Source organism: Saccopteryx leptura, chromosome 3 (genome assembly GCF_036850995.1).
Source record: "Saccopteryx leptura isolate mSacLep1 chromosome 3, mSacLep1_pri_phased_curated, whole genome shotgun sequence".
Taxonomy (NCBI): domain Eukaryota; kingdom Metazoa; phylum Chordata; class Mammalia; order Chiroptera; family Emballonuridae; genus Saccopteryx; species Saccopteryx leptura.
The window spans coordinates 171695442-171722976 of NC_089505.1; the positions used below are offsets into that span (position 1 = coordinate 171695442).

General features: G+C 38.6%; 1 protein-coding gene and 1 pseudogene across 1 annotated transcript; both read right to left on the minus strand.

Annotated features, from left to right (window-relative positions):
• On the minus strand, positions 1–27048 carry LOC136400343 (guanylate-binding protein 2-like). The gene is made up of 11 exons (XM_066376850.1): positions 26844–27048; positions 14942–15145; positions 14218–14345; positions 13191–13300; positions 10358–10554; positions 9794–10036; positions 6584–6864; positions 4315–4527; positions 2157–2259; positions 1345–1538; positions 1–250 (listed from the first exon to the last, which is right to left on the minus strand). Exons 2-11 carry the CDS (start codon positions 15129–15131, stop codon positions 137–139), a joined length of 1773 nt encoding a protein of 590 aa, XP_066232947.1. The 5' UTR covers positions 15132–15145; positions 26844–27048; the 3' UTR covers positions 1–136.
• Positions 17610–19825, minus strand: LOC136397741 (serine/threonine-protein phosphatase 2A catalytic subunit beta isoform-like; annotated as a pseudogene).
• Positions 27049–27535: the final 487 nt, after the last annotated feature.

The following is a 27535-nucleotide window of genomic DNA, read 5'->3' on the forward strand; positions in this document are numbered from 1 at the left end:
TTATTATTTCAAATTGTATTTATTGGTGTGAGCATCGCTTTTGTTTAGTAACAATTGTTTGACATTCTGAAGTTCATTCAAGTTTTTCCTAGTGGAGGGAAGGTGAGCTGGTTAGGAAGTTATGTGCCTTGTATTTTTAAAGTATAGTACATATTCCTCCTGAGGTTCTGCTGTTCTCGATAGCCCTCATCTCTTCTTGAAGTTTCCTGCTTTCTTCCTTGAATCCTTCTCTGAGAAGCCGTTCATTTTCCTGAAAAAGAAAGTGAAGACTGAACTCATACAATTTAAAACTTTTCCCACATTTGCCAAATTATTTCCCCTGTCAATACATATGTTAATCCTTCATGAGTTTTTGAATTATTTTTGAAATCTGTCCCTTTCTTAACTTCTAGTGTATGACTTTCTCCAGAGTTTCCTATGCCTGCCAATAATTTTACTGGACTTTATTTAGCTACAGAAATGAACTTCTGTTATACTTTCTTAAATATTAACAACCTAGAATTGTACTCTTGGCCCTTTTCATCCACATGCAACACAGTCTTTCTGGAAAATCTATCATTCTTTGCTTCAACTCTGATTTGGGTAGTATGGACTCTTAAATAGATATTTAAGAAAGTAAGAAAGATGAGTGAATTTCAATGGGAAAGTTACTACATGATCAGAGGGCTTAATACAAGTCTCCAAAATTTGGTAGCATGGTAACAGAAAAAAGCTAGAGAGATCAGGGCCTGCACTGGTCCATACTATCTTTCTGGGTGGACATCTGGGTTCAAAAATGACTTGGAGAGGAGTTGGAGAGTTTGAAATTAAAGTCAGCCCGGGAATTTAATTACATGATCTATTGTGTAAATGGTTATGGAGTCTTTCTGTTCATTACAATGCCTGCAGAGATCATGTTATACCAGGTATGGCAGAAACAAAATCACTGTAAACTCCACTCAGTAGAATAGACAGACCAGATAATTCTTCCAATAGGTAGGACTTGGAATGTTACTTCTCTATCACGACATTACAATTTCTTAATCTGAAAATGAGATTATAATAGTACCTATAACATAAAATGAGGATTTGATCATAGAATGACTATGAAGTCATCATGCAGTACCTGGTAGTGAATAGCTAATGTTTATTAGTGATTTAATAAGAAAAGATTCCATGACATTTTATCTTGCAAGTAAATACCTTTTAGTTATCAGAGAGGGTCATGGGTAGAAATACTAAGAGAATATAATATCTACTAGTGTTAGGGCTAGAAAAGCCCTTAATATGACATATACTTTAATTTCTAAGCAGTGTTTTGATTCAGTGCACTGGAGGAGAAATGGTAATGACAGAATTGAATACCTCAAGTTTCAGAGCGAGAATCCTCTCTTGCTCTGCCATTAACTGGGCCCTCTCCAACTCCATCTTCTCAGTCAATTGTTTCAAATGTTCTTGATAACTCTTTTCTTTCTCTTCCATCATCTGCTGATTCTTCTTTTGCATTTCTTCCAACATTTTTGCTGCAGCCTCTGCATTTTCAGCCTTTATACGTTCCACTGAGTAGAAAAAGTAAGCAGAGAAACAAGAGGATTAAATTGTTATGGCCTTGTTTTGCATTTCACTCCATTTTTTTTTAAGTGAAAAAGAGAGAAAGAGATGGAGTGACAGACAGAGACAGACAGAAAGGAAGGGAGAGAGATGAGAAGCATCAATTCTTCATTGCAGCTTCTTAGTTGTTCATTAATTGCTTTCTTATATGTGCCTTGATCAGCAGGCTCCAGCAGAGCCAGTGAACCCTTGCTCAAGCCAATGACCTTGGGTTTCAAGCCACTGACCTTGGGGCCATGTGTATGATCCCATGCTCAAGATGGTGACCTTGGGATTTTGAACCTGGGTCCTCAGCATCCTGGGCCGATGCTCTATCCACTGTATTATCACCTGGTCAGGCCCCACTTTTATTAAAATTATTATTTCCCAGAGAAAACTTCTTGTGATAATTTTTATGCTTAGTAAGCAAAAGATGACTGTAAATATCAGTGGAAAAAAATCTCCTAGACTATGAACTGTACTTGTTATTCTTTGCTCTACAATAATGATATCAGGTGAACTGATATGTCTAATATTAACATTTCCTGGGCTTTCCATCTAACTAAACAGTTTTCAGCTATCCTCACCTTCAATCTCTTTTTCCTTTTCTGTAAGTGACTGATCAGTCTGTAGAAGAGCATCAGCCACACTCTCTTTGGACTCCAGGTATTTCTTCAGTGTCTCTTCTGCCTAGTGATGCAGAGGAAGTTAGAATTAAGAAATAGAAAATATGGGTTTAAACAAAACCCAGCATTATATATGTTAATTCAATTTAATTTTATCACCTCTATAATAATCATTGTAAAATTTAAAATACTATTTCATACTAAACTGGCCTAAAAGTCAACTCTGGATACCCCCTCAAATCTGTTTCATTTCCTATCACCCCAATTTTGGTAATATAATCAGTAACTCTGGTTTTCTCACTGTCTGGGTTGAAAACCCTGGATATTTTTTGTTCCTTACACATCCCACACATAGTCATGAGCTAATCTCATGTTTGCTCTGTCTTCAAACTAAAACCAGTCAGAACCCATCACTTGTCATCTGCTCTTTTCAAATACCCTGGTCCAAGACATCATTACCCCTTGTGTAGACCATTGCATTAATATCAATATTAATCTCCCTACATTCACTCTTGCTCCTCAACAGTCCATTCTTCTCAGAGCAGCTAATGTTATGCTATATAATTTTAAGACAGACTGCTTCACTCTTATGTATAAAACCTTCTACTGGCTTTCCTACTCTTTTCAAATAAAATTCAGATTTTCTCAGTGGCCTCCAAAGTACTACCTGGTCTGGCCTCTGGCCTGTGAACACCTCTCTGACTTCATCTCCTGCCTGCCTTCTTTCTCACCACCCTCCCATCACATTTCTTGCTATTCCTAGGATATAAACCACCTTTTTCTTTTGAGTTTTCCACTTTGAAATTTTCTTCCCCTAGATGCCCATTTGGCTCACACCCTCACTCCTTTGAAGAGTCTGCTGAAACATTACTTCATCAGAAAGGCTTTCTGTAAAAGCATTCATATAAAATTGTCTCACATTTCCTTCTTCTGATATACCTAGAGCTTATTTTCTTTTTTCTTCAGGGCACTTTTTGTCACTGTGAAAGTGACTGTGAAAGTCATCCTAATATTACTGTCCCCTTTGTTCTTAGTAACAGAACTTTGAATTTTGTTTTCATCTGTGCATATTGTGAACTACAATAAAATTTTGTATTTTCTACTCAATATCTCTGGTAGTTGAGTGTCTATAATGATTAAATTTTGGCCAATAACACTCAGGCAGAGGATAATGCTACTTATTGAAAATCACACTGAAGAGAGTTGATCCAAAGATCGTTCTCTCTTCTCCTTTTCCCTTTTCTTTCCACCTGTTATATGGAGCTAATGGGTGCAACTCTAGCAGCCACCTTAGATCTTAAATTGACCTTGAAGAGAGAGACTGTGTGCTAAGTAAGGTGCTAGAGCAGAATGAAGGAAGAGGTCTGAGAACAACATTATTATGAAGTTTCATTATCAGTCTGATTATCTCTTCATCACTTTTTGCACACAAGAGAGAAACCTTTGTCTTTTTAAGCCACTCTTAAAAAAAACACAGTATGTATCCATACCTAATTCAGAATGATCTAACCTGAGTATATCAGCCTAAAGGAAAAGTTAAGAGCACAGTCTGCTATCTGATTTGCACTCCAGCTGTATCACTGTGTGTTCTTGGATGAGTTGATTTATTTCTGTGTCTCAACTTTCTTATTTATAAAAATGGGGACATTAGTAATATATACTGTGTGAGGTTGTGAGATTTGAATGAGTTAAGCGCATTCATTTCCTGAAACCCAACACACTCTGTATGGGTTAACTTTTATTACTTTTTTCTATAAGCCATCATTTGTTTATTTCTGCTAAACATTTTGGGAGAACCTTTTCTATTAAGTGCCTTAGCTCTAAAAACTTGACAAGACTTGATATATATACTAGGTCTAAATAGATAAGTACTGAATTTTTTGGATGAGAAAACTAATGAATTAATTCTACAAACATTTTTTAAGAGGGCTTCATCTTTGCTTCCAAAATGGAATGTATTCTCCATCCCATGGTTGTCTCTTCTACTGAACAAATATCAGTGAATGGAAGAGAGAAAGGCAGAGGCACTATGTACAAATCACATTTTGGTTGTTCCCACTGTAGTTTGAAAGAGTCACCTCAGAAAGTCCTCAGAAATAATACTCAGTAGACAGCTTACCTGTATCCCCTTTCTGGGCACTTGGTAGTACTTTTTCTTCAGCTCCTCCATCTTCTGAATAAAAAGATGATAACCTCCTGATTTAGAAAATTTCCCCTGCTTCACATCTTCTTCTAGAGGACTAAAAATATCTTGAAGTAAGGCTGAGCAATGATCTGATGATGCTCTCACATTCTGCTTACAAAAGTCATCACGTTTTGCTACTAAACATTCCTGTGAAGTGACAAAATAGTACAGATGGTACAGTCAGCCATGAGGAGGACGTGAACCACACACAGATGACTGAGAAATGCTTCTTCTGTAGAGACTGTGGCATACAAACAGGGCCATATCCTTCACCTTGCTGTGAGACTCTAGACCAGGGGTCCCCAAACTTTTTACACAGGGGGCCAGTTCACTGTCCCTCAGACCGTTGGAGGGCCAGACTATAAAAAAACTATGAACAAATCCCTATGCACACTGCACGTATCTTATTTTAAAGTAAAAAAACAAAACGGGAACAAATAAAATATTTAAAATAAAGAACAAGTAAATTTAAATCAACACACTGACCAGTATTTCAATGGAAACTTATGCTCCTCTCACTGACCACCAATGAAAGAGGTGCCTCTTCTGGAAGTGCGGTGGGGGCCGGATTAATGGCCTCAGGGGGCCGCATGCGGCCCGCGGGCCATAGTTTGGGGACCCCTGCTCTAGACTGTTCTTAAGAATAGTGTTGCTTTAAAAAATTCATCTACTTCTCTGGTTGTGATTATCTGACACTGTTCCCTACTTTTCCTGCTTTAGAGAATGATTCTAAAAGCATAGACACTGTTCCACAAGAAATTTCTCCTTTGAATTCCAATTTCAGAAATAGTTTAGAGCACAAACTTTGGAGTCTGGCAAGTGTGGGTGGCGTTCCTGGGTCTATCACTTTGTGGCTTTGTGACACTCAACCTTTGTGAATTGAGGTTTTCTTGATGGTAAAACAAGGGAAATTTTTATCTATTTCATAGATTTTATGTTAAGATTATATGCAATGATATAAAGTATTAGGCCTATTGACATCCATAAATGCACGGTAAAGGGTCAATGATTATGGGTACACTCTTTAAAATGAGAATATTTTTGCATATTTTCTCACTATAAGGTTAAGTAATGTAATAAAGACTTTACCCAGGTATTTTCAGTACTGAACAAGACTAATAAAATATATATTTATCTGCATTAAATCATTCAAGAGAACCTACATATCAAGCTTTTGCATTAGTACAGAAGGATATCCATTGTTTGCTGACCTTGCCTCTAATTTCATTAGGACCTTTCAATGCAGAAAGGTAAAATTTATAAAATCCTGACTTGCAAAGCAAGGAGGGATTGTTACTTTTCCAATGATTGTTTGACATGCAAAAAATCCTTCCTCAATGTGTAAGAACTCAGACTTGAAAACATTCTCAAATAACATTCTGTGTGTGTGTGTGTGTGTGTGTGTGTGTGTGTGTGTGTGTGTGTGTGAGAGCGAGAGAGAGAGAGAGAAAGAGAGAGAGAGAGAGTCAGAGAGGATAGATAGGGACAGACCAACAGGAATGGAGAGAGATGAGAAGCCTCAACTCTTCATTGTGGCACTTAGTTGTTCATTGATTGCTTTCTCATATGTGCCTTGACCATGGGGCTACAGCAGACCTAGTGACCCTTTGCTCAAGCCTTGGGCTCAATCTGGTGAGCTTTGTTCAAACCAGATGAACCCGCACTCTAGCTGGAGACATTGGGGTCTTGAACCTGGGTCCTCCACATCCCAGACCGATGCTCTATCCACTGCCCCATCACCTGGTCAGGCTCAAATAAAATTCTTATGACTGGTTTTACTTTCTTGGTTTTCTGAAAAGTTTACCATAGCTTCACATTGAAGACAAAACATATTTAGTGTTGTTAAAAAGAATTGAATTCTACCAGGTTATTAACAGGAACCATGAAAGTACTGTGCCTTTGATTAACTCTAAAAGAGAAAATAAATTAAAATACTCATGTAAATAAAGTTTTAAAATTTACTTATGTGCCTAAAATATGGGATTCAGAAGAGGAAAATTAATAGCAGAAGATATTTATAATAAACATAGTTTAGTTGGTGTATGGTCTACAGGACAAAGGTTAAGAGTATTTTCTTCTTTTAGTAATGACTACAAATGAGTACGCATTAACTGATCACCTCTGTCTTTGGGTCTAGGAAGAGCCACTTATATCTAGAAGCCCAAATCTTTCTGCCTTTCATGATATAGAACAGCAAAAATACCGCTAGTTTCGTCTGGAAATTTTGGCCCACATCCTTGAAGGAATTCTTCATGAAGACTTCAATGGCCTCTTTCTCAATGGCCCTATGCAGGTCCAGCAGCTCCTGGAGGGTTTCTGTGGGCAGCTGCACCTTCTGGCCCATCTGCTGCTCATAGTGGGCAATGGCCTTTTGCACTGCGGCTGAGTTCTCTATCTGGGCCAAGGCCAGGACTGCGTTCTCCATGCAGGGCAGCTCCCCACTGCTGATGGCCTTAACATAGGTCAGCACCAAGCTTTCCAGTCCTACAAAAGTGAATTTAAAAAAATAATAATAATTATCTGTTGGTGAGAAGGAAGAAGAAACCATAATCTGTTTAGCACTAAGAATGTAAAGTTGTTTGCTTAGTTATTTAGAATCAACTGCTAGAATATTTTGTATAATGTTTTTAATGTCACAAACAATAGTTTAAAGATTTTCTGAGGGACAACAGGAATGGAATATTTTACTAACCTCTAGATTTATAAAAGTTTAATGCTTTTCTTTTCTCCTCCTTCCCTCATCCTAAAGGAAGATGTTACAGTGAATGAATCAGAATAGGATATTTGGAGCCAAAATATTAAGTCTTGATCTTTTCTCAACCATTCTACATCTTCTTTTCTTCTGCCTTACTTTCTGTTGCTTCTTCAATTCTAATGTATGAAAAGGCTAAGGAGAAAACTTAGCTTGCTTGTGTGTGTGTGCATGTGCATGCGTGAGTGTGTGTGTATGCCTAGTACAGGTTACTAGTTCTGTGTTTGGCATAGATAAGTGGCTCTTCTACATATTGTCTACATGCACTCAGAGCTACATGCAGTGTGAGTGACCAACTCACTAAGGTTTGCCCAGAGCTTTACTGGTTTTATCATTGAAAGTTTTATATTACAGAAAATTCCAGCTTCGAGTAAACTATAGTGTTTTGTCACCCTACAAATATTAGTTCTTTGAGATTCAATTGTAGGCTTTCTCTTTTTTTTCTACAATTTTAAATAATTTCTATATGGATACTATGAATTTTATTTCCTGCTTTGAGTTGATTTTTAAGCTTTAGATATGTTTTTTTTTAAATATCTGCATGTTAGGCCTGACCGGCTGGCTCAGTGGTAATGCATTGGCCTGGAGAGTGGATATCTTGGGTTCTGCTCTGGTCAAGGTATACACGCGACCACTTACTTCTCCACCCCTTTCCTTTCTCTCTCTCTTTTCCTCCTGCAACCATGGTTTGATTAGTTCAAGCACATTGACCCTGGGCACTGAGGATGGCTCCATGTAGTCTCTGCCTCAGGTGCTAAAAATAGCTTGGTTGCGTGCATAGTCCCAGATGGGCAGAGCATGGGTTCCAGATGGGGATGGCCAGATGGATACCAGTGGGGTGCATGTGGTAGTCTGTTTCTCTATCTCTCCTCCCTCAATTGGAAAAGAAAAAAATAAATAAAAGTATATAAATAAGTAAATATCTGCATGTTATTCTTTCTAATATACATAGAAGGAAAATAAATATTAAGTAATCTAAATTTAAATAACTTCATCCACTCTGAAAAATGATTTCTCCTCCAGACATTTCTCTCAGTAAATGGCATCCATTCAAATAGTTGCCCGATTTCAGAACCCTGAAGCCTTAATTGTCTCTATGTATCCATCACCAAGCTATGAAATTGACAATCAAGCTGTGTGAGAATAGTTCATTTTGACTAGCTCCATTACCATAATCTTTTTTTTTTCTTTTTCTGAAGCTGGAAATGGGGAGAGACAGTCAGACAGTCTCCCGCATGCGCCGGACCGGGATCCACCCGCACGCCCACCAGGGGCGACGCTCTGCCCACCAGGGGGCGACGCTCCGCCCCTGGGGGGGGGGGGTCGCTCTGCCGCGACCAGAGCCACTCTAGCGCCTAGGGCAGAGGCCAAGGAGCCATCCCCAGCGCCCGGGCCATCCCCACTCCAATGGAGCCCCGGCTGCAGGAGGGGAAGAGAGAGACAGAGAGGAAGGAGGGGGGGGGGGTGGAGAAGCAAATGGGCGCCTCTCCCATGTGCCCCGGCCGGGAATCGAACCTGGGTCCCCCGCACGCCAGGCCGACGCTCCACCGCTGAGCCAACCGGCCAGGGCCACCATAATCTTTGCCTAACAAAATCCCCATGTATTTCTATATTCTTGCAAATACCACCCATCTTCTCATCCTTTACATCCCTCCAACATATCATGTACAAAATACTCAGAAAGACCATTTTAGATATAAATTAAATAACTTTACTCTCTGTCTAAAATTCTCCAAGAGTGTCCCATTGAGTTGAAACTCTAATATTCCTGAAGTCATCTGCTGGACCTTTCAAATTCTGCTCTGGCATGCTTTTTCAATCATGATGTTACTCTTATGCTTTTTACTCTGTTTGAATAACACTCTTTTAGTTTCCTGAAGTTGCAGAATTCTTTTTTATGTCAGGCTTTCTCCCAAATCTCTGCCTGCAAATCTATTCTGTCTGTTTTTCTGGTTGATTCATACTCATTTTTAAGTAACCATCTTACATGTCACTTTAAGAAACAAATATTCTCTGTCTTTGAATCCAAATTATCTCCCACTTGCCTATAGTCCTTAGTCTGTCATAATAGCCTATTTACTGCTCACAAAAATTAGGGGATATTTCAAAATGAATATGAAGCAATAAAATATTCCCTAATTTTTGTGAGCTATATATTTTGATTTACTGTACTTTTCACTATTTATAATTATAATTTAAAAATTAAAGTATCCTCACTCTTGTGCTGGAACGAGGGTAGAAATAAATATTTTTCTATCTACCATTATACCCAGTGGTTGGTGCATAGCAGAGACTTGTGCAAAGATTAGTAGCAAAGTCTCATATCAATGGAATATTTGCCTTCTCTTCACTTGGACAATCTCTGTAGAGCTCCTAAAGAACAATCCATAGGTTTTAAGGCTGAGAAGTTGGAGGAAAAGGTTACTACATAAAGATGGACTTTAATCTTCCTTTATTTATCTTGCTTCTATGAATATTAGAGAACACTAGAAATAATTTTACTTGCCACATAATATTTACAGTACAATCTTTGTGGTGTGTTTTCTTGGACATTATTAGACTATGAATTTTTCTTAAGTAACCCTTATAGCTCTCTCATTTATTCTTTACATTGAATGGAAGGAAAGTCCAGGTAAGAAGAAGGGTGTGAGAGGAACTCACGAGGCCCATTGACTGTGATGCCTCCTGAGAGAGTTTTGGCTTCAGAATATTTGAAGATGTAGGAACAGAAATCTGCTACTTGTTCTGTGAACTCAGGGTTCAGATCATCCTCCTGTAGCTGTTCCAGGTGGACAAGGTACTTCCTCTGAGCAGGACGGTCAAAGATGAAGCACTTCTTCTTTGGGAAGAACTTTCGGATGCACAACCGCGGTTCGTTAAAGCTTTTAATCTCCATATTGGTACCTAAAGGAATGAAAATTAGAAGCAGCACACCTTTATACTTACTGCCTCAAATTTATGACACTTCATAATTTGCACAAATTTCATGTAAAGGGATAAACAGAAACTCATGATGAATCAGAAATTTTTTTTAAAATTGAAATTTCTCTAAGAAGAGGGAGATCACTTAAAATTAGATCCATCTAATTTAGCCAAAAAATGTTTTCTTTAAAGAAACTGCCAGATTCATGCAGTTGCAAAGTTATAATATTAGCACCAACACAGAAATGGTCATTTTGATATTGTTTTCTCTTTATTTGTTACCTGACAATCAGTCTCAGTCACCTTGTTTTAGTTTCAATGACAAGTCCAGGTACTCATCAGCAGTGATGGGTTTTCCATTTGCTTCTAGCTCCAGGGAGAAATCTCTCAGTGTCCACACAAAGGCTGGAAAGAAACTCACAAAGTCGGCTGAGTCGTCAACCTCACTGTTAACAGGTGAGGATTTTGCCCTGATTCGATCAGTCAGCTCTGTTACATAGCTGAGATGCTAATATAGGAAAATTGCAGAATAGTAGAACTGTTTTACGCAGTATTTTCTCCCAAAGCTCAGCTAAAATATTTTTTCTTAATTAGCTCATACATTCATTAGTTCACTTATTCATTTATTCCACAAACATCTATTGAACACTTACTCTAGGGACTAAGAATATTGCAATAAATGAGAAAATGCTACCATCCTAGAGCTTACATTTTATCCAGAGACAAGTGATAAATAAGTCAATAAAAATATAATAAAATATGATATACTTCTTTTGTTTTTTTATTCAGTAGGGGGGGGCAGAGACTCCCGCAGCACCCAAGCTGAGATCCACCCAGCTAGCCTACTAGGGCGTGATGCTCTGCCCATCTGGGGCATTGCTCTGTTGCTCAGCAACCGAGCTTTTCTTAGCACCTGAGGTGGAGGCCATTAAGCCATCCTCAGTGCCTAGGGCCAACTCGCCCCAACTGAGCCATGGCTGCAGAAGGGGAAAAGAGAGAGAAAGAGAGAGAGAGAGAGAGAGAGAGAGAGAGAGCGACAAGCGAGAGGGGGAGGTTGGAGAAGCAGACGAGTGCTTCTCCTGTGTGTCCTGACTGAGAATCAAACCTGGGACTTCCACACATTGGGCCTATGCTTATTAATAATAATTATCTTGAAAAAAATAAACCATGTTAAAGGTTAAAGAATAACTGTGTCTGCACATGGTGCTGGTTTATGTGGTTGTACAGGTAAATTCTCTCTGAGGGTATCTGAGCAGAAATCAGAATAAATTGTAGGAGTCAACCATGCACATTTCAAGAAGAAGAAATAACACTTGCTAACCCTTAGATAAGAAATAACTGAGTGTTTCTAACATACAGCAAGCAGGCCAGGGTGGTTAGAGCCAAAGTTCTAAAATGGATAGGGTCCAGACCATGTAAGCTACACAAAAAAGTTGAAATCTTAATCTAAATTTAATGGGAAGCCATTGGGAAGCTTTAAGCTCAGGGGGGATATGACCCAATGTTGGTCTTTTAAAAGTCGTATTGGCTGGCATTGTATCTATGAGAGGCAAGAGCATAAGCAGAGACAGGGGTTAAAGAGGTAAATCAGATGAGAGAAGATGGAAGCTTAAATTTGAGTTATGGTATAGGAAGTGGTAAGAATCAGTCAGTGTGGAAAAATACTTATGACAGTGGAAATAACAAGACTTACCAACTAGTAGTTTCTAAGATAGGAAGAAAAAAATAATCTAGGATGAATTTTAAGATTTTGAGCGAAGAATCTGTGTGAAAACTATGGGAATGTACTGTGATACTAAAGGAGTGAATTTGAATAGAAAAATTAAGAATTCTGGGTTTTTTTACATGTTAAGTTTGAGATGTCTCACCGTCTAAATAGAGATGCCATATAAACGGCTAGATATACAAGTTTGCACCTGAGAACAGTGCTCATATTTTCATATATACATATTATGTTAATTGGCATACAGGTGATACTGATAGCCTGGAAGAGATCTGGAAATCTGGAAAAAATCACTTAAGGACTGAATAGAGGGAGAATAGAAGATACCCATGAATCAAAGAGCTCTAATATTTAAAAGCCAAGAAGATGCAACCAAGAAAACAGGTGTAAACAATGAAGAAGGTGGAATATTAGGAAACGGTGACATTCTAGACACCAAAAGAACCAAGTGTTTCAGAAAAGTAGAAAAGACCAACTATCAAATGCTGTTGAGAGGTCAAAGAGTATGAGAAGTAACAATTAGATGGAGGACCATGAAGGTAATCTTTACAAAAGCTAATACAGGACAATGATTGAAACCAAATTATAGAAATGTTAAAGTTGTTGATAATGACCAAAAAGAGGTCAGGAGAGTGGAGGGTAAGATATGAGGACATGATAAAACTGAGAGATCAGAGTGTTTGGTAAGTGTGTATCAGTTGTTAAATTTTCTAAAACTACAGTGAACTAGAAAGCTAACATTTTTTAACAAATGAAGGGTGTGTCTTTATAGGAAAGTTGGTTGATGACTAAAGCACTGAGAGATGGTGCAGTCTCAGTGCATGCCCTTCGAAGGTGTTTCCCTTTTTAATGGGAGAAGAATGGGACTGTATCTGGAAGCTGTCATTAGGAGCAAGGAGATTACCTAACTTTTCTGGGACCTGTGACATGCAAGTTGTAGGAGGAGAACAAAATCACCACTAAGACCACTGGAGAGGTCTGTAGGGGAAACAATGTCCAGAAGGTATAGATAGAATTCAGTTAAAGGGAAATATTTGGGGAAGATGGTAAGGATACAGATATTTGATAAATGAGAGTAAAAATTTTAGAGGCTGTTGAGGGCTTGGCAATGCAGGGGAGATTTAAGTCTCATAGGGATATACAGAGCCTCGTGCAGCTAAGTGTCTAAGGATCATGTATAACAATCATCTAGTGAGAGAAACAATAAACAAGTAAACAAAAGTATAGTAAAATCTGGTATACCAAAAAGGCATGGATTTGGGGGGGGTGATTGAAGTAAAGTTGGATGTTGAGCATAATGAAATTAGGGAGGGGACTTATGAACTCTTCTGCAGTTGCCCATCACTCTATCTCATGAAAAGATGAAGCTGTCATTTTCTAGATTTAGGGTGTTCTGGGCCACACAAAGGATACTGCAGTTGGTCCATGGCCATCTGGTTGATGGTTCCCATGCTGTTGTATACAAAAGTGCTGCTCAGGAGGATGGCCAAGGCAAAGATCCAGGAGTCATTCTTGTTGTCTCCCTAGACATCATTGTAGAAGCCACATAGAATAGTAAGGAAAAGCAACATGCTTTCAGTTCAGATAGATTAATTCTGATCCCAGCTCTGTCTCTATTTAGCTGTGGAAATTTAAGTTAGTCATTTCCATATGCAAATTTCTCCCATTAGTACAATGAATTTGCAAACATTAAATTCATGCTTTTGTGAAATTTAAATGAGGCATTGCATATAAATTTAAGTAAGAGTGATAGTAATAACTATTATGATCAGGTAATGCATTTTAAGCATATCTCCTGAACATAGATTGTGATGCTATTACATTCCCATGGCATGCCATCGTAAGTTAAAATATACTCCTTTAATAAGAGTTTTGTATGTCTAAGACTTATAAGAGTAATAATGTATAATCCTTTATGAACAAAAACAATGACGTCAGATCTTATATTTTGCTTCTTTTATGACTAGTACACCTGTGGACAAGATTATTCTAACCATCTTTCTCAGTTCCCATTGTGAAAAGTCAGACAAATTTGTAAAATAGTCAGGTTTAGATGCACCTTCACAGCCTCACCAAAACATTTCCCTATGATACTAATAATGTCATTAGTTATTGTTTTATGGATTATATACCCTATTAATTGATCTTATTGGCCACTCTCAATACTTATGTATGTTATATAGCTGAATGGAGTTTAGTGCTTAAGGTATGCAACAGCTCTTAAATTAGCTTGTTATGATCATACTTTACTTTCTTGACATAAAGCTCACTTTGGTTAAGTTCAAAACAGATTTAAGATCAAATGTTGATTGCTACTAAGTAAGTGAAAAAATAATACATTAACAGATAAGTTAGAAGCATAAATCAAGGAATTGGGTGGGGGAGAGTATAAAAGAGCTACTGATCTAACATAACTAGGACTTAAAAGATTCATTTTTACCTTCTCTACATCTCCGAGGCCCTCGGTGTCAAGCAGAACGAGGGTGTATTTCGGCTTCTCAGGATGAGGCACACACCACATCCAGATTCCCTTGGTGTGAGACTGCACCGTGGAACCCAGAGAGAAGCCTGCAGGGGGAGTGGAGATACCAGGACTTAGATTTTTAATACCACACAATTCTGAGAAATCATATAAAGTTAATGACATCAAAATTAAGAAATAAATGAAACCATAATCAGTGTTGATCTTAATCAGAACCAGAAAAATAGAAAAAGTAAAGTATCTAATACAAAATTTAGCATTTATTTTACTTTAAAAATCAGTGTAAATTAAATAAAAGACACTCCTCCACAATTGCAAAAAAAAAACCCACATAAAAAAACAACAAAGAAAAGAAAAAAACAGTGCAAGCTTGATATTAATACCAAACATTTTAGTAAATGTTTTATGGTTTATTATTATGTATATTAATTATATTTATTATAAACTTATCCCTCCCAGACAGGCACATTTATACTTTAAAAAGGGAAATGAAAGCAAAGTAAGAAGAGGGAGTTGACGCTTATCCTCCAGAACAGGCTAAGAGTAAGAAGCTCATCAGTGGATTAAAAGGTAGTTTTAATATTCCTCCCATTTCTAACTTTCTCTCCTCGCATCACCATACTCAGTGCTGGGAGTGTGGGTAGACACAAGGTCTCAGCAGAGCTTTGCTGGTGTCACTCACCCTCCTTCTTCCCAGCCAGCTTGTTCATCAGGTAGGATTTGCCCGTGCGGTAGAGACCCACGATGGCCACCACCACAACAGGCTGTCTAATGCCAGACAGGATCTTCAGAGCTTCCTGATTAACTGTCAGTTGCCCTTTAGTGTTCTCAATGAGGCACACTGGGGCTGGCATGTGGCTCTCTGAGGCCATGTCCAGGGTGTCACCTTATCCGTAAGAGAGAAGATGGGATAGAAAACAATTTTTAGTCAGAAGCTGAGCAAGAACTTACAATGTGGACTAAAACTTTATTTTCTGTTCTTGAACTTTTTTCCTTATAGGTTTTAAATAGTCTTATGACCCCTTTAAGCTGTCCTGTAAACTAGTCCACTCGTTTGCTTTTAAAATAATTTTAATTTTCAATTACTTATACTTGCAAAAATGTTGTACAACAAGTATGGAGAGTTTTCTTTTTTCTTTTTCTTTTTGTATTTTTTCTGAAGTGAGATGCGGGGAGGCAGAGAGACAAAAGCCCGCATGAGACCGACCGAGATCTACCTGGCAAGCCCATCAGGAGGTGATACTCTGCCCATCTGGGCTGCTGCTCCATAGCAATTGGAGCCATTCTAGTGCCTGAGGCAGAGTCCACGGAGCCATCCTCAGCCCCTGAGCCAAGTTTGCTCCAATGGGGCCTTGGCTGCAGGAGGGGAAGAGAGAGAGAAAGGAGAAGGGTAAAGAAGCAGATGGGCACTTCTCCTATGTGCCCTGGCTGGGGATGGAACCCAGGACTTTCACACATCTGGCCAACGCTCTACTGCTGAGCCAACCAGCCAGGGCCCGGAGAGTTTTCATATGTCATTTCCCCAGCTTCCCATAATGTCCATATCCTATACAACCATAGAACAATTATTTACACAAAATTTTAACTTTAATATCATTCTATTAACTACTCTACACATCTTTTCTGCCATCACTATTTTCCCCAATAATGTTCTTTTCTGACCCACGATCCAATCAGGACCTCTCATTACTGTCATTGTTTCCTTAGGCTTCTGTCATTTTTGACAGTTTCTAATTTTTTATTTTGTCTTTCATGACCTGGACATTTTAGAAGAGAACTGGCCTGTCAGTCTGTAGAATATCTCTCACTTTGTCATTTTGTGATGGTTTCCCATAATTAGATTGAGGTTATGTATTTTTGACAAGAATACCATCTAAGTGATAGTCTGTCAGTCTCAGTGCCTTGCATCAAGGGATTTATGATGTCAGTATGACACTGATGCTATGATATCAACTTGCTTAAGGTTGTGTCTGCCAGATTCCTCCTTTGTAAAGTTAATATTTACTTCTTTGTGATTACAAAGTATCATTTGGGGAGATTTTTTGAGACTATGCAAATATATTCTCATCATACTTTCATATCATTTTTAGTGCTAATTTTAGCATCCACTGATTGTTACTGTAGTGTATGCCTATGTCATTTCGTATTTTCACAATTCTGTAAGCATTTATTAATTTGAGTTCTACTTTAAGCAGGAGCTGTCTCTTCTCCATTTATTTGTTTAATCATTCAATTATGTAGTTGTATCAGTATGGGCTCATAGATATTTATTTTATTCTATGGGTTTTAATCCTTTACTATTATTATTTATTTTGTTACTTTTAATTTGCCCCATTTTTTTTTTTTTGAGAGCTTCTTCAGGATAGGCTTCCATGTCCTTTTGTCATGCTCCCAGCAGGGGTCTCAAACTCCGGCCCGCCCACCAAGTTTGTGCGGCCCGCAGACTGGCCCGCAGACTAATCCACGAAGTTTGATTAGTCTGCAGGCCGCACAAACTTGGTGGGCGGGCCGCAAGTTTGAGACCCCTGATATATGGAGTACCTCCCTACTTTCTGGCAAGTATTTCATCTTGTATTTTCCCTGATTCAGCTCTAAAATAGAGCAATTTTCCCAGAAACCCTGATTCTTTCTTTTGGATAACAGCACTTATTGCCAAGATATCGCATGAGGTGTGTGCATTACTTCTAGGCTTCTCAAAGGCAAAGTGAATATATGATGTATCTGTGTATGTATGTATATATACAAGCACAGGTGTATACACACCTATATTTATTGTTTTGTTTTTAGTGAGAGAGAGAGAGAAAGGGACAGACAAGGACAGACAGGAAGGGAGAAAGATGAGAAGCATCAATTCATAGTTGTGTCAGTTTAGTTATTCATTGATTGCTTTCTCATATGTGCCTTAACCCAGGGGCTCCAGCCAAGCCAGTGACCTTGGGCTCAAGTCAGCAACCATGAGATCATGTCTATGATCCTACACTCAAGCCGAAGACCCCACCCTCAACCTTATGAGTCCGTGGTCAAGCCAGAGACCTCTGGATTTTGAAACTGGGTCCTCAGTGTCCCAGATCAACACTCCTTACTACACCACGACATGGTCAGGCTATTTACTTGTTTTTATTTATCTATTTTTGTATAGATCCTTGACTCCTACTGATATTTCAAATTCCAATCCAGCACAACAGAATTTATTCAACCTTTTTCCCTTTCTTTTTTTTTTCTTTTTTTTATTTTACTCCTTTTTACACTTTGAAAGCCTGGCTCTCATTGATCTATAAGTTTACTTATTTATTCAATCCTAGTATACATAAAAACTAGTCTCAAAATTTTTAATTCATATTTCTGTGATAAATAAATTAACTAGAGTACATTATTATTGAACAGTTCTTTGTGTCTTTAGCCTTACTTATACAGTCAGAACACTGTATACAAAGTTTCTTAGATCAGTTCTTTCCTTCCACATCTTCTTCAGTGTAGTGGAATCATTAATTTGTAATGCAGTCAGGTTCATTTGTTACTGCTTCTGTTTCATTTCGGCCTCCTTAAAGTCTTGATTGATTTTGTTTTGTTTTGTTTAAAATGAAGAGTTTATTTGCTCAGTACACCAAATAGGATGCAAGCACTGTCATGACAAATATAAAAAGATATGCAGATTAACATAAAACAGTAAATTAGCTTAAATGGAGGGAAATCTCTTTAAATGTTATGACAACATACTCCCAAGAAGAATCTTTCCTTCAGTTAAATTAATTACACATTTCAATAAAATAAAGGGTAATGGATTAAGTCGAAGTTAGCTTGTGATTTTTTTCTTAAAAATAAAATTCCAACTTTATTAATCCATGCCAGTTAAACACTATAACTAAAATTTCCAGTAAGTGCAAAAGGAGATGAAGGGGTTAGTTATGTTTGTTTTTTCTTGAACAGTCCAGAGGACAATGGTTACTACAAATACAGCAGGCAAACTGTTAAGATCAACTGATCTAGAAATGTACTAAGTTTCCATCTCAGTGCTCGTCATTGTGCTAAATGCTCCTCATTAGTATGGCACGTTTGGGTCCATGATATAGTTTAATGCCAAGACAGATCCCAGTTCGTTACAGATACACATAGATTACTGTTGTTTGTTTTGTTTCTAAATATATATATTTAAAAAGCCAGATACTTCCACATACAAAGGCAGATTTTCCCAGGAGGAATTTATAGGAAGTCGTCTGGGGTGCGCTGGGTAATGTGAGGCTCTTCACAAGGAGGTGCAGGGTCAAACTGAAGGGAGGAATATTTTAAAGTGTCATCTAACTCCATGATAGCAGCCCGGTTCCCACAACAGTAACAATAATTGGGTGCACTGAAAATGGTAACCACATTCCGATCATGACACCAATTGTATCCCTCCATTACAAGTTGGTAAGCGTGAGAAACCAGTGTGAGACCACTGGCATGATTAAATGTTTCAGAAATGTCTTTTCCAAACGTGTAGCCAGCACCACATGGTGAAATGCCCCATCCACCATGATCATCTGGATCTGACTATAACAGATCACACGTTGGGCCCTCATGTGGGATTTCTTGTAAACAGCCCAGGGCTCTTATGTGATCCAGTGTGTCTATGCAAGGGGAGAGGCCACCGTGGAGGCAGAATATCTGTCCATCTACTACAGCTGTAAGTGGAAGATAATCAAATAGATCTGTAAAGTATTTCCAAACATTGGCATTTCCATACTTTCGTAGGCATTCATCTTTTTTTTTAAATACCTAATTTTATTTTATTTTTTCTTTCTCGACATATTTTTAAATTAATTTTAATGGGGTAACATTGATAAATCAGGGTACATATGTTCAGAGAAAACATCTGTAGGTTATTTTGACATTTGATTATGCTGCATTCCCATCACCCAAAGTCCTCCCCCCCACCCCGTAATCCCCACATTCTTGTCCATGTCTCTGAGTCTCATTTTTATGTCTCACCTATGTATAGAATCATATAGTTCTTAGTTTTTTCTGATTTACTTATTTCTCTCAGTATAATGTTATCAAGGTCCATCCATGTTGTTATAAATCCGTGGTCCCCAACCTGTTTTGGGGCCACGGACTGGTTTAATATCAGAAAGTATTTTCACGGACCGGCCTTTAGGATGGGATGGATAAATGTATCACGTGACCAAGACAAGCATCAAGAGTGAGTCTTAGACAGATGTAACAGAGGCATTCACCTTAAAAGCCATATACTTGGGTAATTTGTTGGCTTTTGTGGTTTCCTCTCAATATTGTAATGCATTCTGGGTAACGCACCTTGAATGCCACAAGAAGAGTCACAGTCTCCACCGAATAATAACTTCTGTCTACATAGTCCCCCATGAACAGGTAGTTTGTATCTGATGATTTTCCTCCAATCCTGAAGAGTTCCATAAGGTCATGGAACTGACCATACACATCTCCACAGAGAGTAACAGGACAATGGACCTGCAATGGACTTTGGGTGATGGGAATGCAGCATAATCTTGTTCAGCTGCTCACACTCGTTCAGCTGCTTGACCCTCTTGTCCATCATTTTGGTGAACGCCTTGTTGTCCCCTGGAGCCCGCTGCCTCAACCCGCCGCTGTCCGCCCCTCCCCCTGCACCCACCCACCCCAGCCCCGCAGCCTACTCCCAGCGGGAAGGGAAGGAGCCGGGGAGCTCTGCCGTGGAGTCCGTGTCCGCCCAAGCCGAGCGGAGGACCCCCAGCTGTCCTGGCCCGCCCAGCCAGGAGCCCCTAGTCGGGGCAGGGTGTGGAGCATGGCACGGGTCTTCGGTGCACTTTGCGCGGGAGGATGGCCACTCTTGGCTGCCGCCTCCGCCCGCAGGCCTCTATGCAGATCCCTCCCTCTTCTCTCTTGGTCTTTTTCTCCCCTCCCTCCGGCTTTCAGTCAGTCTTGATTGATTTTTAAGTATGTATTTATCTTTTGAGTATGTGAAACATTACATGTTTCTAGGATTTGGAATTTCTTATAAAAGTATACTTGGAAAAATGTCACTTCATTTTCCACTGTATTCTTATTTTTCTGTTTTTTCTATTCTTACAACTCTATTTTCACCCACCTTTTGTAAGTTTTTAATCTCATTAGTTTCTGGTTTATACTTCTTAGATATCTTTTTCACAAATAAATAAATATATGTATATTACTTCATTCACATTTTCTGACATGAAAGAGCACATGATATAGATATTTGGCGATCCCTCCATGTCACTTCACAGAAAACTTTCTTATTCTTTTTAACAGCTTCTTATGTTATAAAGTATTGCACTTCAGATTCTGAAAGGCACTGTACCTCACTCCATCGGGTTTACGTAGAGACACTCATTCCATATGAATTTTTGAAGAGTTTTATTAAAGGAGGAGATTTATCAAATATGCCGGCCGCATATGGCTGACACGGGGAAGCAGACCAAAATCGTGCAGTCCCCCAAAACATTTCAGGGGCTGTTTATATACCCTTGATCACACATGGGCGGGGAGAGCATGACATCATGGCACAAGCTGACAACATTTGTTTAGGGGATACACAGAAACATTGAGATTTTCAAGGTAACACAATCAAAGATGTTTACAAATCTTTTAGGGTTCATCTTCCCTCACTAGCCTAGAGGTATGTTATTCTCAAGATTCCAGGAAGGAGGAGGAACTATAATCAATGCAAGATGGTATGTAAATTCTGCCTCCTAACTTCGGTTAATTTATTTTAGATTTAAAACTAAATGACCCATTGTTCTTGCAAGCTAGAAACTTCTACATTCTTCTCCCTCCCCTCCCCACAGGAAAGACAGACAGGAAATCCTGACCTTTTCTTCTAGAATATTAATATTAATTTTTCAGCTTTTGGTACCTTCCAACACTTACTCCATTATATATATACCATAGTTTATCCAACCACTCTTTTATGCAAAGGCATTTAAATTACTTATAATTTATTTAAAATTAGAAACAACGCTGTAATGGATAACCCTGCTGACTTTTTGCATATTTAATTTAATATTTTAGCTTTCTTTAGTATAAATTCCTAGAGGTACAGTTGTTGTGTCAAAAGATAAAAACATATGGTTTTGTTATATATTGCTGTTGGTCAAATAAGTTTTTTGTTTTTTTGTTTTTACAGAGACAGAGAGAGAGTCAGAGAGAGGGATAGACAGGGACAGATAGACAGGAATGGAGAGATGAGAAGCATCAATCATTAGTTTTTCGTTGTGCAGTGTGACATCTTAGTTGTTCATTGATTGCTTTCTCATATGTGCCTTGACCGCGGGCCTTCAGCAGACCAAGTAACCCCTTGCTTGAGCCAGCGACCTTGGGTCTAAGCTGGTAAGCTTTTGCTCAAACCAGATGAGCCCGCGCTCAAGCTAGTGACCTCGGGGTCACAAACCTGGGTCTTCCGCATCCCAATCCAATGCTCTATCCACTATGCCACCACCTGCTCAGGCAAATAAGTTTTTAAATATGATATATGTTTGCTTGCTTATAGTTTGCATTGGGTGTGGGGGACAAACTGTAAGCCAGCAGGGTGGTTATAGCCTAAGGCTTAGTTTTAAGACTAAGCTTTTCCCCACACCCTTGACTGATTACATAATGTGGGGTGGTGCACTCTCATGAGGAATCCCATTATGCCTCAGATAAGTGACTTTGTATCAGAGACTTCCTTATTTGTATATTGGATTAAAGGTTTTGATTTCTACACTATAAAATGGGGGCAGACCAGGAGCTTGCTCTCTCGGTTCTTGGGATTGGTATTGGAGAGAAGAGCAGAGTAAGGCCATGTGGAGGAGGCCAGGAGAAGCAGCCAAGATGGTGGAGTGCTAAAGGAGAAGCCAGTTTGTGCAGAGAGAAGGAGATGGGGAACAGAGGTGAATAAGGCTGGTGAGCTAGAAACTTTGATTCTAGGAAACTCAGACAAGTCAGCAGCTTTATGAGCACTGAATGAGTGGGTTTTGGAGCCCAGTGTGTGTTTTTACTTGCCTGCCAAGTGCAAGCTAGGATTAAGGATAATGGCCCACCAGTTCTTGGCTCCATTGTTTCTTTACCAACTGTCCGAATTCAATACGAACCTGCATGGGCCAGGTGGCTGTGATAGTGGCCACGGCTACTGGCCATACAATTGCCAAATTCCTTTCTAGAAAGATATACCAGATAGCATTTCCACCAGCTCATTTTGTATCTAATTTTCCAGAAAATGGAGATATTTCCTGAGTCTCACATCTTCTGACTTCCATTACAAAATTTCCTTTTAAAGTTTTAAAGTTTTTTACCTTCATACATAGATATTTAGACTGAACAAATGTGAGATCTCTGAGCTTAGAGATATAGCAATAGAGAACCTGCATCTGGAGAATGCTGTGTAAAACATATAGATGTACTTTGAAATACGAACACCATACTAACCTAGATTTGGACTTCATTTCTCCTAAGTCTGTCCCTGAGCAGGGTGTGAGTTAGATACAGTACTCAGATTCTCCAGTCACTTCCTGCTATAACTGTGCAGGAAGTCCCTGAGCTGCCACAGTACATCCTACTTACCCATTCACTGGTTCTTAACCTTTACTTTGTATCTGCATTCTTTTTCACCCAAGACTTGATATTTCAAATCTTGTTCTTAATCTGTTGATTGTTTACTCAGTTTTGTTACCAGATTTTGACCTCCTGTGTTTGCAAATTGATTCTTTTCTATGTCCAATTTATCTCCTTGCATATTCCTTTTAATTAGTTTAGGTAATGAAGCTACAATTATGAAACATTATCTTAAAAATCAAAGCTCTTTTCCTCCTAAGCTCTGCTCTATACCAGGTATTTATTCACACAATTTTAGACATGACCAGAGCTTGATGATATGATAATTTTAATCATTTTATAAAGTTACAAGGAAAAAGAATCTTCCTTTAATTATTCCTTCCTTAACTTCATGCTTTTTCTAACCTTTAATACCTCAATCACTGTAACTTGACATGATCATTATATAACATTTGCTAGTTATTAGAGGTACAAACACAGATCATAGGCACCCTTATTTTCACTTTTATCCTATAAGAAAGAATAATTTTCTAACATTTTAAAGTTGATTATTTCTGGCTCAGAAGTAGAGCATTGACCTGGCCTGTGGAAGTCCTAGATTTGATTCCCAGTCAAGGCACACAGGAAAGATGACCATTAGCTTCTCCAACCCTTCCCCTTCTCTCTCTCTCACTCTTTGTCTTCCTCCCTGCAGCCATTGCTTGATTCAAGCAACTTGGCCCTGGGCACTGAGGATGGCTCTATGGCCTCACCTCAGGTGCTGAAATGGCTCAGCTGCTGAACAACAGAGCAGCAGACCCAGGTGGGCAAAGCATCGCCCACCCGGTAGGGGATTGCTGGATGGACTCCAGTCAGGGCACTTGCAGAAGTCTGTCTTTCGGCCTCCCCGCCTCCAAGTAAAAATAAATAAATAAATAAATAAATAAATAAATAAATAAATAAAGTTGATTACTTCTGACTTGCTCTTGCTGAGGTCTTACATTTAATAGAATGTTGGTTTTTTCTCCCATCACACTTTCTATTTCTTCAGGGGAAAACGGCAAAAAAAGCCTTCCTTAAAATTTAAGTGTAGGCCCTGGATGGTTGGCTCAGTGAATAGAGTGTGGGCCTGGTGCATGTACATCCCAGCTTGATCCCAGTCAGGACACACATGAGAACTGACCATCTCCTTCTTTCCCTTCCCTCTTCCCCGTCTCTCCCTCTTTCCCTCCCTCAGCCAATTGCTCAGTTGATGACTGTGGGCCTTTGGCACTGAGAATAGCTCAGTTGATTTGAGTATCTGCCTTAGCCACTGATGGCCCTGGATGGGATTACTTGGTGGATCCTGGTCCAGGCATATGCAGGAGTCTGTCTCTCTATCTCCCCTCCTCTCACTTAAAACGGTTTTTAAATGTAGTTAATATACAATATTGTAGTAGTTTTTTTATAATGAAGGCCCATTTTCTCTTACAACAATACCCACAGTGACTGCTGACAAGCAGTTAGGCTGTCCAATTTTATAACATGATATATAATTCTACAAAATAGAAATCATTCAATGACTGACTTAGAAAAAGTGCCTGCACAAAGATTTTATAAGCTGCTAAATTACAAAAACTCATTGAGTCTTTTTGCAGACCCCAAGTTGCCTACCTTCTACTTAGCCAGCAGTATAAACATTTGCAATAAAGAATGAAATGGTGGAAAGGAAGAATGAATGTTATTGAAATGCCTATATTACCCAAAGCAATCTATAAATTCAACACAATTCCTTTTAAAATATTAATGGCATACTTCAAAGATATAGAACAAATATTCCAAAAATTTATATGAAATAAAAAAAACCACACAAATAGCCTCAACAATCTTGAAAATGAAGAAAGTAGGAGGTATCACACTTCCTGATGTCAAGTTATACTACAAGATCATTGTATTCAAAAAGCTTGGTACTGGCATAAAAACAGGCATTCAGATCAATGGAACAGAACAGAGAACCCAGAAATAAACCCACACCTTTATGGTCAATTGATATTTGACAAAGGAGGTAAGAGCATCCAATAAAGTAAAGACAGTCTCTTAATAAATGGTGTTGAGAAAATTGGACAGGTACATGCAAAAAAAATGAAGCTGGACCACCAACTCACATCATTCACAAAAATAAACTCAAAATGGATAAAAGACTTATATTTAAGTCGTGAAACCATAACCATCTTGGAAGAAAACAAACAGTAAACTGCAATATCTCTTGTAGCAAAATTTTTGCCAATTTATCTTCATGGGCAAGTGAAATGAAGGACAAAATAAACAAAAGGGACTAAATCAAACCAGAAAGCTTTTGCACAGCAAAAGACACCATGAACAAAATAAAAAGACAACCCACACAATGGGTGAATATATTCATCAATACATCTGATAAGGGGTTAATAACCAAAATTTATAAAGAACTTGTAAAACCAAACACCAAGAAGGTTAACAATCCAAACAAAAAATGGGCAAAAGAACTAAATAGACACATCTTTAAACAGGACATACAGATGGCCAATAGGCATATGAAAAAATGCTCAACATTACTAATCATCAGAGAAGTGCAAATTAAAACCACAATGAGATATCACCTCACACCAGACAGAATGGTGCTCATCAACAAATTGACACAATAAGTGCTGGCGAGGATGTGGAGAAAAGGGAACCCTCCTGCACTGCTGGTGGGAATGCAGACTGGTGCAGCCACTGTGGAGAACATTATGTCGTTTCCTCAAAAAGTTAAAAATGAAACTGCCTTTTGACCCAACTATCCCACTTTTAACAATATGTCCTAAGAACACAAAATCACTGATTCAAAAGAAGAAATGCACCCCCAGGTTTATGGCAGCATTGTTTACAATAGCCAGGATCTGGAAACAGCCCAAGTGTCTGTCAGTGGAAGAGGGGATTAAAAAGCAGTTGTACATATACACAATGGAATACTATGTGGACGTGAAAAAGAAGGAAATCTTACCTTTTGTGACAGCATGGATGGACCTAGAGATTATTATGCTAAGTGAAATAAGCCAGGCAGAGAAAGAAAAAAATCATCTGATCTCACTTATATGTGGAATCTAATGAACAAAGTGAACTGAGGAAGGGAATAGAGGCAGAGGTGGGGTCACAGGGAGCAGAGAGACAGCTGTCAGAGGGAAGGGGGATGAGGGGATGTGATCATAGAAGGTGAAAGGATTAGTAAAATTATATATATACAACACATAGATACAGATAGCAGGACAGCAAATCCCAGAGGGAAGGGGTGAGAATTGGAGGGAGGAGGACAAAAGGGGGTAATGGGGGACACAGGGGTGGGGGTGAGGATGTTATATTGAGTGGGACACTTGAATCCATGTTAACACAAATTAAAATTAATAAAAATTTAAAAATATGTGAAAAAATCACTTAGACTATAAAAAAACCAAAACTTTAACATCAACTAACTGTTTCTCTGAAAGTATAACTATATTTACTTGAACTTCAGTGCATTTACTTTCACCTTCTCTGATCACATTCCCTCATCCCCCTTCCCTCTGACAGCTGTCTCTCTGCTCCCTGTGACCCCACCTCTGCCTCTATTCCGTTCCTCAGTTCACTTTGTTCATTAGATTCCACATATAAGTGAGATCAGATGATTTTTTTCTTTCTCTGCCTGGCTTATTTCACTTAGTGCATTTAATTCCAAAATGAAACTTTCCACTCCTGTTATTTTACTGTACCTTTAATATTCTGGTTTCAGTAAAATATGGCTAAAAATAAAAAAAAAGAATAAAATGTAGTCTAAGCTCTATTAAGTGGAATTTTATCAAAGATAAAGATAATTTTAATGCCAAGAAAGAAGTAACAATCTTAAAATATTCCAGACTCAATGTAGGCTCTCTGGAACATAGTTAAACACAGAGCTGGAGCAGTGGCTAGTTAACGGACACCCTGCTTCTGGTAACATCAGAATTTCATCCAAACTCCTGTGCCCATGATCAGCAGCATATCAATAGACAATATAAAAGGACTCTTATAAATCTCTTCCCACCCTGCCTCAATCTTACCCAAAGCAGAGGTCCTTTAGAGTTGAGGGGACGGCAGCTTCAACGAGAAAGCTATAAGTGCTCTTCCTCTTCTCTTTTATTCTGAGTTTCACGGCACTGGTTTCTCTTCTCTCTGGCACAAGCAATGTGTTCCTTTACTCTTCAATGTCCTGGGACTTGCTGCATTTACTTCAGAGACCCACTAACTGGAAATCAAAACTAACAGGTCTGCAAGGAAATAGACTAAAATGAAACTGAAAGCACTGAACCAAGGCTATTTGTCACTCAGCAAAAATTTGCTGAGAGTTATGCTAGGGAGAGGGTTTGACATGGTTTCTCAGCTAGAATCTACAAATTTTATCAGTAGAAGATATCTTAGACTACTTGCAATAAAAATAAAAGGTTAATTAATTAAAATATAGTTGACCCTTGAATAACATCAGTTTGAGCAGTGGGGGGTCCACTTATGTGTAAATTTAAAAAAAAAATAAATGTAGAGTCAGCCTTCTATATACCCAGTTTTCCATATGCAGATTTAATTAACCACAAATTGAAACAGTATTTTCCATGTGGGGTTGGGCACCCAAGAATGTGGAGCCTTCTGAAGTTATACACAGATTTTCTCCTGCACCTGGGACAGGCATCCCTAGCCCCCACATTGGTCAAGAGTTAACTGTAATGCCATTTACTTCATGTTGTGGGCCAGTTTGAAA